Source organism: Corvus brachyrhynchos, unplaced genomic scaffold (genome assembly GCF_000691975.1).
Source record: "Corvus brachyrhynchos isolate BGI_N302 unplaced genomic scaffold, ASM69197v1 scaffold4, whole genome shotgun sequence".
NCBI classification, from domain to species: Eukaryota; Metazoa; Chordata; class Aves; order Passeriformes; family Corvidae; genus Corvus; species Corvus brachyrhynchos.
The window spans coordinates 2,513,623-2,528,156 of NW_008237878.1; the positions used below are offsets into that span (position 1 = coordinate 2,513,623).

General features: G+C 42.6%; 1 protein-coding gene across 2 annotated transcripts in view; it reads right to left on the reverse strand.

Moving 5' to 3' along the window:
• Nucleotides 1–1,359: 1,359 nt before the first annotated feature.
• POC1A (POC1 centriolar protein A) overlaps nucleotides 1,360–14,534 on the reverse strand; it is a 57,328-nt gene continuing 44,153 nt past the window's right edge. For both annotated transcript variants that reach the window (XM_017732375.1, XM_017732374.1), the window contains exons 10-11: nucleotides 13,238–13,375; nucleotides 1,360–1,644 (exon numbers count right to left, since the gene is read on the reverse strand). In XM_017732375.1, coding sequence (XP_017587864.1) covers nucleotides 1,546–1,644; nucleotides 13,238–13,375 — 237 coding nt within the window. In that variant the 3' untranslated portion in view covers nucleotides 1,360–1,545. The remainder of the gene's footprint in view (nucleotides 1,645–13,237; nucleotides 13,376–14,534) is intronic.

Below are 14,534 nucleotides of genomic sequence, written 5' to 3' on the forward strand. Positions count from 1 at the left end.
AGAGAAACTCATCATCAACCAAGCATGGAAATAAGAAAGCTCTCAGCCTCCCACAAACGAAGGAGTGAAATACTGTGATCATGCCAGCAAGGGGTTCTTAGAGATGTACAAAGAACCAGGAGGGAAGAAGACCAGAAGCTTCTTAGTGCTGGCAGGAAAACACAAGCAGCTCCCACCAGGTGGGAAGAAGAGCATTAACACCCCCAAGGTGCTGTCCTGTAACAGCCTGTAACAAAACAGGTGCAACACCAAAAACCATCCCAAAGCCGAACCCACACGGCCTGGCCTTAAAACCAGCTAAACCCCATGTGAAGTAAGGATGCCAGCCCATCCTCAGGTAAGCATCCAGAGTGCCACAACACACGTGGAGATGGAGGCCCTGGAAGCTGTGCAAGGCTGGCAGGTGCTGGTGGCACGAGGTACCACCAAGGGCAGGGACCGAGGCAGCCTCCCTGTCTGCAGAGGTCAGACAGACAGGGGTGAGGAGGGTTACATTAATCCTGAGGTGCTCAAGTTCCTGCAGCTGATTTCTCCAGGAATGTGGGTCAGAGTTTATTGCAAGAAAGGAGACCTCCAGTATGTGTTAGCAGAAGAGGTGTTGGAAACAGGATCTCCCAGAAGTCCAAATTCTTGTGCAGCTACATACTGAACACCTGCTCAAGCCCCAAAAAAGTCAGGAGGAGCGATGACGGGAGGAGGGTGCCAGTGATGAGTTACTCAACTGTGAAAACATCTGCAAAATGACTGAAAATTAAAGGCAGTCCAATATGAGAAGAAGAGAGTTCCATGATGGAGAAAACATTGCACTGCTTAGTTGCCTTCCTCTCCCTTTGTCCTGCCTTTAATTTAAGAAGCAAAGATGAAGTAAAATCTCCTTGGAAATCACACTGCATCTGACACAGTGGGGCCTTTGTTCCAGCCCCAATAATTTGTTTTTCCTATACTGCACACGGGAGCATGCTTAAATGTGTTGGATTTAATCACCTCTGCACAAATATCATCCAGGATCTCAACTGCTGTGTCAGATTTGCCATGTGAGACTCAGCTAAGACAAACCCTTCCAGGTGTCAGTTGCACAAGACCTCACCTGCTCGATATGGTCCTAGACCAGAGGTGAAATACCACTGCCCCAAAGATCCTGAGAGCACTTTGCTTCTCACCTACAGCCAGCACACACCTCAGCAACAAGCCTAATACAGCCTGGGCAGGCATCTGGCAACTCCAAGATGCTTATACACTTTAAAACTAACTTAGCAGGACCAGAGACAGGAAAGATGTGACCTTCCTGGTTAGTACTCAGTCCACACGCTGGCTGCTGTACCTCTGGAAAGCACAAGAGATCACAATTGTTACCCACACTTACGAATAAAATATTGTTTTTATTTTAGTGAAGCAACAAAGCTATTTACAGATACATTAACTATACATTCCAATTGAAAAATAGATTGTGCTCAAAATTGTTAAAGCAAGTCACACACAGTCTGTTAGGAACACAAACAGCCTCAAACCTCCCAATGCCTTCAGCTCCTGTCTGATCTCAGGAAATCAGTTCGTTTTGTTCTGAATTATTTTCTGCTGATTCTCAAGACATTCCTTCAGCTTGTCTTCAGTGAGCGTCAGCCTCTGCTCCAGGATGGAAACTGTCTGCAAAACAAAGTGAAAGCTGCTGTTGAGCTGCTCACAGACATACTGCACACTGTACTCTCAGTGCCCAAGAAGATGCTAAATTCACAGGAATATTTCGAGGTATTTCACGGCTGGAACTCCAGTGTCAGCATTTTAGCAGGGCAGAGCCCCACATGACTTCAGAGGGGAGCAGTAAAAGATGGTGGGCACAAAGTACTCCTGCAGACAACACCAAGCACCCGTTTCAGCACTCGTGCTTTCAGACTGGGCTCTGCATTTCCTTTCCTGGACAAGTTCATGAGGCAGACACTGGAGAGCCACCAGACACATTTCTGCTAATGAGACACACAGATTTTAAACAATTTTTCTCAGTTATGGCTCTGAATTTACCCCTTTGCTTCCAGCTGTTTCCTCCCCTCCCTCAACATCGTGGGTCTGCTGTAATTAAAAAATTCAAAACTTGCTGGACAAGCACCATGAAAGGCAAGAAAACCTTCCCAGCCTAAGACAATGCAGCAGATGGAGGGGAAAAACTCCAAGTGGCAATATCTACCTCAACATAATGCTTGCATTTCTTTGTGTAATCCAGGTACCCTGCAAAAGATTGTTCTCTTTCTCCTCGAGCTGAAGTCATCATGTACAGGATGCACAGGAAGAACATTTTAACCACGTGGCAATAAAAGCTTCTGCTGAAAACCTTTTATTGATCACTCCAAGATAATCAAGGGCCCCAGCTATGCACAACCACTTTCAGCTTCCAGAGACACCAGAACAGCCGATAATGGGTGGTGATGATTTAATGCTTTAATATCCATAAACTTATCAGCAATGATCAATAGCTTCACATTTTGGGCATTTTTACTGCATAAATAACATCCTCTGCTAAAAACAAAGGATGTTCAGAACTTTGGACTTTAATAAAGTAATTCAAATAAACTTGGACAACCGCTGTTTGTATAGCAGTTATACATAGAAAGCCTTTTAATAGCGCATTTCGTAAGCACATCTCTAAGTGCCTGACAAAAGCAAGCAGGTCTCATTATCCCCATTTTACAGCTGGGGAAACGAAAGCACAAAGAGAGGAAATAGCTTGGCTAAGGCCACTTGAGACTAAGAAAAGTCTGCTGTAAAATGATTTGGGGAATGAGACAAGTCATGGGGGAGAAGAGAAAACAGACATAGTAAAAACAACAGCGGGCAGTAAGGCAAAGCCATCTTGCAAGACTCTGCATCAACGAATTCAGGAACGGCTGGAGGTTGTCCAGTGCATCATAATGCACACTTTTTTCCTCCCTAAACAGAGTTCAAAGCTTATTTCTAATATATTTCTTATTTCTGACCTGTGACAAGGCAGAAGAGCCCTGCTGCAGCAGTAGAGCCCTGCTGCAGCAGTAGAGCCCTGCTGCAGCAGTAGAAAGCTTCACCTAAAAGAATAAACCCTGCTTTGTCCAAATATTCCGTCGGCTACAGCACCAGCTGCATTTACGTTTTTCCTCCTCTATTTCCATCCCTTTGAGGCACAGGAATTGCAGCACACAGAGAACCAGAAGAAACATTGTGGAGCCAGCAGGTAACATCCCAGGTGCCCCAGAGCCAGAAGGTGCCCTCCCATCTATTCAAAGGAGAGAAGACTTAATCTTTTTCACATCCAAGCCATGCCATTGCCTAGTGACTGTCTTGGAAACCAGGAATAAAGCTACCAAGGGCAGAACACAGCAGGCTGAATGTCTACCAGGGGTTTACAGCAAAGATCTTATCCTTCAAGCAACCAGAGAATGAAAGCCAGTAGGGATCCTGGCTTTTCTGTTTAAAAAATGAACTAGTAACTCACCACTCCATTAAAAAGAGGGAGAATGAAACATTGCATCAAATTTCCTTTAGACAGATAATCAGCTGAATGAATGTCCCAGTCACACTGCCCTGCCAGAAGCAATGCCCAGATCACTCGTGGTTCCTCTGTTCCATGATTTACTGCCACCATGATCCCATCAATAGGAGTTACTGCTACACACGGCACCATGAGACACAAGTAAAGCAGATTTCACAAAGTGTTGAATTTGTGAGAAAGCTGTAAGGAAAATGTTTATTGGAATGGAAATTGCATGTAAGTAAAAGCAGAAAACTTGCAGTAAGTATTTTTTGGAAACTAAAAGTGGAAAAGTAGCAGTCAGAAATGAAATTCAGGAAGTCCAAAGTAGGAATCAATGACTACAGTCCATTTAGACTTGAATATATGATGAATATAAATAGACAGGGCATCTGACATCCCAGGAAGGTAAGGGTAAGCACAAATACTGCCCAGCTGCTGTAAGTGCTATATTGTAACTTGCACAGAAAAGCTCCTTTATTAGCAGCTGAAAGTTTTACAATATTTCCATGTTGCTATTTATAAAGCAAGTCCTTCTCAGGAGGCAAATGAAACTGCACCTATTCAACTCCTGCGTGCTTTTGCTATGGCTTCTCAAAGATAACAAACGAGCAGTTAAGCCAAGGGCAAGAACACTGTTAGCCAGATTCAGTGAACATTCACTAGAACCAGGTTAGCACTCTGTGGCAGGATCTGGGCTTCCTGGTGTGTCAGGAATACAGTACATGTCTCCATTACACACCAGGGAGTAAATGCTGGATAATTTATTAAAGTCTTGGCTCAAATTGGCAGAAGGATAACAGTTTAGGCTTAAACGAGAAAAAAAATCAAACTATTTTTTAAGGAATATTTCTGACATTACAGTAATATACTGAGCATTACTGTGGGCACCAGAATAGAATACGGGAATTTTTCACAGAAAACTTAAATCACTTCTACCAACACTTCCTGCAACATTTGTCTTCATTTATCTTCAAAGACTCAGCACTGAAAAAACCCACTCTTCTCTTTGGAAACATTAAAGAGAAACTACGGAGAAATAAAAATTTGCCTCCTATTTACTTATAAGTTCAGGGGAATATTCATTCCCATTCTCCCCCAGGACACCTAAAATGAGGCACCCAGTAGTCACACTTGCTTACCTGATGACAAGCCCCTTATCCGATTCCTCCATGTTATTTTTACTCCCTCAACCCAAATAACAGTGATTTGGGATGCTGTTCCAAGATGCTTTCATCGGTATCTTTTCCTTAGTCCCTCTTAAACATGTTTGATTAAGCAGCAGAGACAGTTAAAAAAACCACTGGCCTCAGGGCTGAAGCTTCTGCAGCAGCCCTGGAGGGGCTTTTGAGGAGGACAGATAAGAGGAACCAGGTGCTAATTGAATGCTGAAAGAAACCAGTTCTACCAGCACCAAAGGAAACCTGAACAGCAGAGACCAGAGCAAGGGAGCAGAGGTCGCCAGCAAGCCTCTGGAGCAGCCAGGGAGCCCCTGCCAGGAGAGATGCAGCCAGCCAGATGGCTGCTATTAGCTAAAGCAGGACTTAACCTGGAGCGGGGGGCAAGGCGGGCAAGGGCACAGCAGGGTGGAATAACTAATGCTCAACTCACCCCGCTAAGGGACACTCTGCAAGGCCAAAGGTGCAGCACAGGGCCTTTCCAGTACGCAGTCACAGTGGCTCCGAGTTAGCCATGCAATAGCACAGGGGACAGAGAACTGCCTGACTGACCACCAGTAATCAGGGAACCCCCCCAAAAAGTATGGACAGGGCAGTTCCTCAGATCAAGTAACAACAGCTTGGCTGAACCTACAAGGGATACGATCCTGCACAGTGACTGTGCCATCGATGAGCTCTTGGCTCTGCGCAGAAAAAATAGGACACTTGCACTTCTATTCTTGTTTATTCATAGCAGAAAATCCCTCTCTCCATTGATCTCAAAGGAGGCAGAAGTAGTTTTCTAGCTTTACTTAAAAAGATCCTCAAACGTTTGCTCCACTGGTTTTTCTAAGCATATGCTAAAAGATTTTGCAGAGCACTAACATATCAAACAGCTCAAGAAAAAACATTACTTCTGCCTCCTCAGATTTTTCTTTCCTATCTGACATCTTAATTTATGAAGACAGCATTTTCTTTTCAATTTATAAAGAAAGTTCACCCACAATGAACACACAAAAAAATGCAGAAGTTTGTAAGTTTCTGTACCCACAGTTTCTCCACTCCACTGTGTGCATCAAGGAAGAACTTAGGGATTGATGGTTTTTAAGAGGTCCATTGAAGACTACAGATGGCCCATGGATTTACAGAATGACACTTGTCAAGTTTCACCTGGAGTTGCAGGCTTAAGAGCTCTGCCCTCTGTAACAAGCATGGCCAGTGCTGGTGTATTTTCAAAGATGCCCTGCAGTAACTTCTTATGGTTTTCCCTAAAAGCAGCAATTTCAGAGCCCACTTTATTCCCAAATACAGCCAAGAAATACAAATAAACTGCATCATAAAAATGCTGCCTTAGCATCCAGGTGGTACCCAGGTAAATTAAGCTTGGGAGCCCTTTCTCTGAACTAATGCAATGAGTGAAACAAACTACCACAGGAAGGGTTTGCACGGGGGTAGCCTTACCTACACCTTTTACAGGAGAAAAAAAGCCTTAACTCCTGCCACTAACCACAGTTTACAACTCCAAACTGCAGCTGCACGATTGAAAGGCTGATGGGAGAACTTATGCAGGGAGAGTTGAAGCATGAACCTGTCTGGCAAGAACAGCTTCTCCTCCTCCCATATGGGTTTTGCCCCAACACACTCCACCTCAGCAGCTGCACTCGGGACCCCCAGAGCAGATCCCTGCTCCTACCAAGCACACGTAAAGGGAGCTGGGCTGCCCTCTTTGCAAATTGTAACTTAACAGCTTTGAGATGGCACCCAAGCCAGCTACCAACGTTCTGCATGCTCTGAAAGCATTCTCAGCAAGAGCTGGCAGTTTAGACTAAGTGAGGAGGTCTCATCTCACAGTAGAACAAGGCATGAAGCTTTCACAGCAATTAACGCTTTACGTAGCAAACGAATGCCTGCAAGCACCAGCCTTACTCCAGTGGTCAAAGCCTTAACCTCAGAGATCAAATATAATTAAGGTGGGTTTTGGTTTAAAATAAAATGTGGGGTGATTTCTAACAGAAATGATAGCTCCTCATGTGCATCAGACTAAAACAAGATGACATTTTAAATCAGGTCTGTAGCTCCTCACCATCTCAATGGCTTTGAAGGCAAACTCTAAGGTGAATTCTCACAAAGCCTATTTGCATAGAATATTTCACACCAGGCTGAGTTAGTGGGCGAAGACTCAGCACTACCCCTTTCTCTAACTCAACGACATGAATTTTCCTGGGTTTACTTTGTAACATGCTTCAAATTCCACAAACTTTTATTATTGTTCCTACAACACACTTAGCTTCCATGTGGCTGGACAGGAACATCTTGATCAGTGCTGCTGTACAGCTCTGAGTCAGAAAGACCCACAAACCCCACAATGCAGGTGTTGCACATTCATCCAAGGTCACTGTGGGGTCACATGGATCACGAATCCATGACAATGCCTGCAGAAGGACAAAGGCCAGCACTAGCCTGGCCTCATCAGGATCCCCACACAGAGACCTGCTCAAGAAGTTGTGTGGCTAAACAACCTCTTTGTCTCTTCTCCAGGGCAGGGCATGAGAGCTCATAGTCCCATCCACCTCACTTTCTGCACATACCTGAATTACAGTTTACCAACCCTTTCACTAAATTATAGGAACAACTTTGGTGTAATGCACAGATCTCTTCCTGTGGTACTCAGCACAGCAACAAGTGATCCCTTGCAGTGCTCACTGTGCTTTTCACAGTAGGAAAATCACACAAGCATACCTGAAAATTCCAGTACCATCCAGTATTTGCCACAGCAAGCAGCACGGTCAGTACCAGTACCATAGTGATCCTGGGGCACAGATAAGGTTGTCCTTTGTATTAAATCAATCCCAGCTACAAAGATGAGCCACAGGCTCTGCCAATTTCATCCACGCAGGGTGGAGATGCAAGGCACATTAAGCCCCTTGCAACTGAGTCTTTCCATTTAAAGCCCTCTGACTAAAAATGTTTCATCACACCTTGCTGTTGCTTTAGTCTTGACAGCTGATCAGCCAAAGCTAAACTGATGGCACTTACATCAGATCCTGCATGTTTCTAGAAGGGAATGGCTGATGGCTTCTGTGCAGTTTCCTTGGTGCAGAGCTCCCAGACCTCTGGGGCTGGGCCAGCACAGCAAAAGGAGTCAGGAGACTTCCAGTTTCACCACAGAATAAAACACAGCCAGTCAGGATGAGCTCCAACAAAACGTCCAAGCACACACCATGACAGCAACTGCACAATACAGAGGTGAGAACCCCAAATGACCAGAGTCTTCCCCAAAACCACAAAGACTTCAAAGCCTTCCCATATCCATCCCTTGCCTCTGAGAGGATGCAAATCACTCACCTAAATGAACTCAGCTGCTGGTATCCAATAGCTGAATAACAATACATATTAATCTTCAAAGTCTGCTTGTGAAAACAAATTGTGGCAGGTGTTTAGTATTCCTTCCCATTGAAGGAAAATGGAAGGTGAAGGTCCTGTGAACATCCAAGGAGAGGATCAGCACTTCTGAAGGGCCAGCCTTCAGAGAGTGTCCTGCTAACACAGCAATATCCCTCAGAGCGCATTTAATTTAAGCAATCTTAGAAAGAAGAAAAATGTATTTGCATCAAGATTTTATAACAAGCATATTTTGGAAGTAAATTTCAAGAAAAAAAAAGTAGCTCTGCTCAATGACACAGAGGACTGGCAATAAGCAGGGTACTTAATTTGAGTGAGAGATCAAAGCTACTGAATCTCTAAGAGATGGGTCTGACTCATAAGAAATAGCCTCTATGTCCTTTAAATTCAGATTTAAAAACCAAGCTCATCTGACACTCCACAGATCTTTCAGATGAGAACTTCTTTTATTAGTGTTTCAGATTTCAAACCATTTCTCTTGGAATAAAAATTACTTGCAGGTGTTCTCTAGTATATTGGGTCCATCGGTAGTCTGTGGGTGTTCAGGTCTTGAGAGCAACACAGAAACCAAGATATTTGTGCACAGCAAAGGTAGAAGCACTTGGGACATGATCCCCACTCCAGCCAAATATTTCTTTTTGACTTGTAACTACTTGAAGTCATAAAAGCATATATTGTTCTAAACCAGTTGCTTAATTTACATTCAGTCCCTCTCAAAAGAGAGGACACATTCATCTCTCACCAACACAGGCTCGAGACCACATCTCAAAAAAGGAATAAAAATTTGATTTTACTTGTTTTCATTATTAAGTACTGGACACATTAACATTTTCAGCTTTAATTAAAAAGCAGTTCACTTGTGTCCAAGTCTTTTTTTATGCTAAAAAAAAATAATTTAGAAAAATTCTTCTCCCTCCCTCTGCCGGCACTTTTTTCTGGAGTGAAATAATCCTTTAATCTCACATGAGCTAGATTGTCCTTCAATTCAGGCTTTGGATTATTTTACAGACTTATCAAGTCTTCTCCATTTCACTGTGTTGTTTTCTCCCAGCTTCAATGCAAGATTAGTTTGGGGAAGCATATAAAGCCATTTCCTGTGGGTGGATTATTGCAGCTATTTATGAATTTTTACGCTAACCTGATTCTGAACTCCTCATTTGGAGAAGACATCTTCCTTCCCACATAAAACCAGAAGCTTTTGCCTCAGTGCCTGCTGCCCACAGATGAACAGAGTGAACACAACAGCTGGAGGTGTTTGGAGTGAGGACAAGAGTACATTAAACTGGTTGAAGATGATCACTGCAAATACAAGTTTTCCACTGCAGCCAAGACAGTTACTCACAGATGATCTTTTCAGAAGGGCAGTTCAACTGTAAATGCAGAAAACGCACCTGAACCAAGCAAATCTTTGATATCTGCTACATTTTTGTTTCAGCCAAAACACACCTTTCTGTGCCAGGTTTATCCAAGAGAGAAAGTCACCTTGTTTTCCCCTTAAATTTAATAATTATCCCAACTCTTCATATAGGCACTGAGATACTGAGATCCAGTCTTCAATAAAAAAAATAAAATTATAAACAGTTTGCATTTTCCTCCTTTTCACATCTCTAAAATGCCAGTAGAGGATTTTTAAACACTGAGACACTGACAAGATAATAAGCTGCAGGAAAGGGAGGAGCAAAGCATCAGTATCACACATTTATTACTCTCATCTTCCTCATTCCTTTGCCAGATGGGAATTGCCTGCTTTCCTACAGAGGGGAACCAGGGTTTCTAAGTAATCCAAAACTACTGGGAACAACTGGCTTATGTCCAGGTCTCAACTTCACTCTTCAAGGCAGCAGAATTATTAAGCATATGCTACTCTTCTGAAAAAGAGCCATGTAAGGCCAAACACAAACCACTTTTAGGAAAAAATATGAAGACCCTGTCAGGTCACATTAGACCACCTGCTTCCAAGTAAAACAAAAGCTATCCTGACAAAGCTTTGGGGAGGAGGAGGAGAAAAAGGTTTCATTGAATCGAAGACCAGCTGAAAGAAAGTTGCGAAAACCTTAAAGAATTAAATCATATCAACAACATAAGAATAAAGCTTAGCAAAGCTTCTATTCACTCTAGTGGTTACTGCTAAATGTGATATACAACAGCCACTGGATTCTTCTGATCCATCTCTTTGATGAGAACAGAAGTGCCCAGCTGAAGGAGCAAATCTGCTCCAGTGTATCCTCCTGTTGTGGGGCACACCACCTCCACAGCCTCAGGGATTGGTGACCGGCTGGAAGAGACCTCTGAATTGAACAAAAACAATCTCACTGAATCCAAGCACATGACACCTTATTCCATGTGGAAATCTACTGCCAGCAGAGGGAAGGTACTAATAATTGGTGATGCAGCTTCCAGCGTGGAGCTCAGAACAAAGCTGTGTGCTGGCAAGAGATGACAGCCCACAGCTGATGTCTTACTATCACCTCTTTCAGCAGAAATTGGAAGTATTTTCTCTCCTTCCCACTTCTACATGATACCAGGTTTAAACCTTGAAATGACAGCTACAGAAAAAATATTAGGAAAATAAATTAGGCTTGTATCAGCATAATTTCCCAAAGTAGTTTATCACAACTTTAACCTTCCCCACTGCTACTTTACATGATGGTAACAGTATTGCATCTACAACAAGAACAATGAACACAGGAACTCAAGATACCACATGAGAAATAAATCCAAGACCCCATGGAGATAACAGATTAAATTCCTGAAAAGCCCATGGACAGTTACATCAATACAAGGTTTCTGGAAATAACACATGTCCTTTCCCTTCAACTGGATGGTCCTGCTTATGCCCTTACAGTTCTCTTTAAACAAGCAACACTCAGGATTTTAACAGAACACTAGGTGCATCTTCAGCCCTTCTCCAAGAAGCAAAAATAGTGACACCTGTTATGTGTTATTTATGAAAGCTTCCTGTTGTTTTGAAGAAGCAGTGCTGTCCTCCTTTTTCAACAAGAAGTCAACAGGCCCGAAGCTGACACACACACATTGGTTAGAACCTACTGCCTGCAGTGAGCAGCACCCATTTGTGCTTTGGAAGAAATGCCTTGGAAAGACAACCAACCCCACAGCACCAGGCACTGCTCCCATTTCACTTGGATCTGCGCACACCACAGCTCCTACCAGAGCACACCTAATTGCACGAAGGAGGGGTAACAGCTGGAGCTGCATTCCAGAGCTGCACTGCCTTCTCCTACCAGCCATCAGCACTGGAAAAGCCAAAGTTCAGACATGCAAGCTGATGCCTTCCACATCTGCCTTGCCAGCTGCCCACACCCCTCCTCTTTGAGGTGCCTTCTGCCTTAGTCCAGGAATGAGGAATTCTTACAGGCTCATTTGCTAATGCTTGTTTGGTGTCGGTTTGTGTCGCCGCTAAATATCAAAACCTTGGCATGAAAACAGCATGTCAGGAACCTGTACAAGTGCATTAAAATGGTTTTAATACAAGATACAACATACACAGAGTAGAACCAATGGGAAATTAAGTACTTCAAAGATGGTAAAAAAGCTACAAAAAAGGTAAAAGGTTGAAGAACACAGTTACTCAAGGCAGCTTTTTAGTTTTTTACTATTTCAAGACTATTTCCAATTTTATCCTATAACTTACTAATTTATTCCTCCCCCACTGATCTCAATTTCTCTTTCTGTTAGGTTTAAAACAACATTTAGAATTTTCTACAGTTACACAATATCTTCAACAGAGATACTTACATTGCTTATATTTAGGTTAAATCCCACACATACTGTTTACTGCAATATTTGCCTCCTCTAAACACCTATGAAGTTGAAAAGGAGCCATTACACATCCATCATCAGAAATGTGGATGTGATTTACGTGATGAAAGATAATCACATTCCAAGCTTACTAGGGAGATGTAAAAACAATATTAAAATATTTTGTGTATACACTGGGTTGCGTTTTACTCACAAGTATGAGGGCCCAGTGTCACACAAGATTTCCCTCCCCTCCTCCAGTGTTCAGTGTTTTAAAGATCACAGCAAAAGTGCTTTTTTGCATTTCTGCCAAGTGAACTTAAATACCTTTTGGGTTTCATCCTACACTATTTTAGAATGCCTGTAGTTGTGGCATGTTTTTTAATCCCTAAATCAGCCTTCAATCTCCTGATGGGCGCTCCAACCCATCATCTTGCACTCCTTGACAAGTACTTTGACAAGTTAACTCTCTCAAGAGCAGAGAGCTAACTCAGACTACTAATCAGTATGTTCAATACCAAGTGTTTAAGACCTACTTGTTCTTACTCAGAAACAATATTTAAAGCTCACAGAAAAGCCCTCCCAACAGATTTTTTCCATCCTACCACCATGGTCTCAGCTACAGGAGACCTCCAATGTTTATCACCCCATGCTTTCTCCCTGATTCTCACATGCCTCAAAAAACCACAATGAAATTCAGGTCCAACTGACCAGAAACAGTATTTCTCCACAATGAGCAAGAAGCAGTTATTTAGTTAATCATAAAACACTTCTATTCCCAAAATCTTATTAAGTAAACATATTCTGTGATGATCACCATTCATGGCTGGTTCTGTTCAAGCATTGCTTAGTGACTCCAAGAAAGAACTGTTTGTTAATGTTTTAGCAAGGGATTAGTTGTTTGTAGCTGTGGGTGAAAAGCATGTTCCAGCTTTTCCAGAGGCACAGAAGGGCCCAGACTTGTTGATGGGAGAAGAATTCTGCAGAAATTGGACTGTGTAGGTGAAAGCTGGGTGGGGGAAAGGAGCAGGACCTGAACAGAGTTTACCTATAGGCTGTGGTATAACAGGGAAGAGAAGAGAGTCAGATTATTCACCAAAACAGAGTTCTTCTGCCAACCACTCCTTTAGGCATCACCTTAGATAAACCCTGGCTAACAGCACAGTCTATCAGAGCTGGCTCCAGCAGCATCTACTACACTGCAGCATAAAGGAACTGGGGAAGAGCAGGGCCTCAGCTGGAAGTCAGTGTGAAGGAACTGATAGAGGTAAGCTGAGAAGCAGATAATGAAAGACTTATCAAAATACTACTAAAAGCAGAGGTTTTGAACTAGCCATATTATTATTCTATGAAACTACTGCAAAACAGTCCCAATTCTTCCAGTCACAGGTACCTTTGTCATTACCAATTAAAAAGCAAACCATACCTGAGTCAGAACATCCAGCTGTCCCATAATATGCTCCAGGGTATTTGCAAGACTGGTCTCCTCCTCTTGCTGCTCATGGGTCCTACCAGAATCCTGAGTTTTTGTTTTCTTATGATGAATGCCACAATCCATTTCTGACTGTTAAAAAAATAAACAGACATAATCTGCTGTTGCAATGCAAACAACTGCACAGGGATTTCTGTTCCATGGAGGGTAAAGGACAGTTTATGCTGGGACAGTCTATGCTATTAAAAACAGGCAAAGGAGAAAAGGAATTGTTCTTGCCACAGCTGGTAAAGGAAAAGCTGCTGACTTGTTTGCCTGCTCCAGGTGGAGAGTGGTTTTGCTGTTTTCTGCGGGGGGGGGGAGGTTGTGTGTGCTTTTGTTTGTTTTTAAACTACCACCAGGAAAGGCAAACCTTAGATAAAAATCTTGAAGCAATCCTGCAAGGCTCAAGTTTTCTATGTGCAAAGAACTTTGGTGTGCTCTTGTGGCACATAGGCACAGACTACAGGTAAATGAAGACTTACTGGAGCTGCTTAAGGAAGCACTACATCCCAATGACAGGAATTAAGTAAGCTACCCCAGAGGAGTCTCATTATTTCACTCCAACAGTAAAGTTAAAGCCTCTCTCCATGTTTGGTAGTTGAAAGAAGGCAAAGACATTGTACCATAGTTAAGTTCAGCAGAAGCAAGAAGTTCCAATATGCACTGGAACTGTTCTGATTTAGTAATTTTAATTTTGTTTATATCTTGAACTGGTTTTCCTCCCCAACGAGATTAAGAACAAGTTTACTTTGAAGTTTCAACTGTTTTAGTTATGCAAGCTTGAATATTGCATTCAGAATAAATTAAGTTTGAAAAACACAAATAGATCTCTACTAAAGAACTTATTCTTGTTTCCTTTTCTTTCAAAACGGTATCTTTCTTGTAGAACAAACACTATTTGCATTGTTTATCTGCATTATTGCCAGTAGAAGCAGTTCAGAGAAGTTTAACTAAAGGAGGTAGCCAACTGGTTAAGCAACTGCAGACTTCAGTTTCTCAATTTACACTAATGGACAAGATTTGAATCGCAAGCCAAGATCACAGCTCTCAAAACGTACTTCTCTGTGGCCCAATGCCTGGCGCAGCTCCATCCCATGCACTTATTACTCACATAAAGTTTACAAACCAACAAAGCGGCAAGGAATTCTGACAGATTGAAAAACAGTCTCTAAAAGTTCTTCCACATGTACTTTTTCTAGTAGAAATGAAGATTTTCTTCTGTCTCTTCTCTCCTGTGCAACAGCAGGAA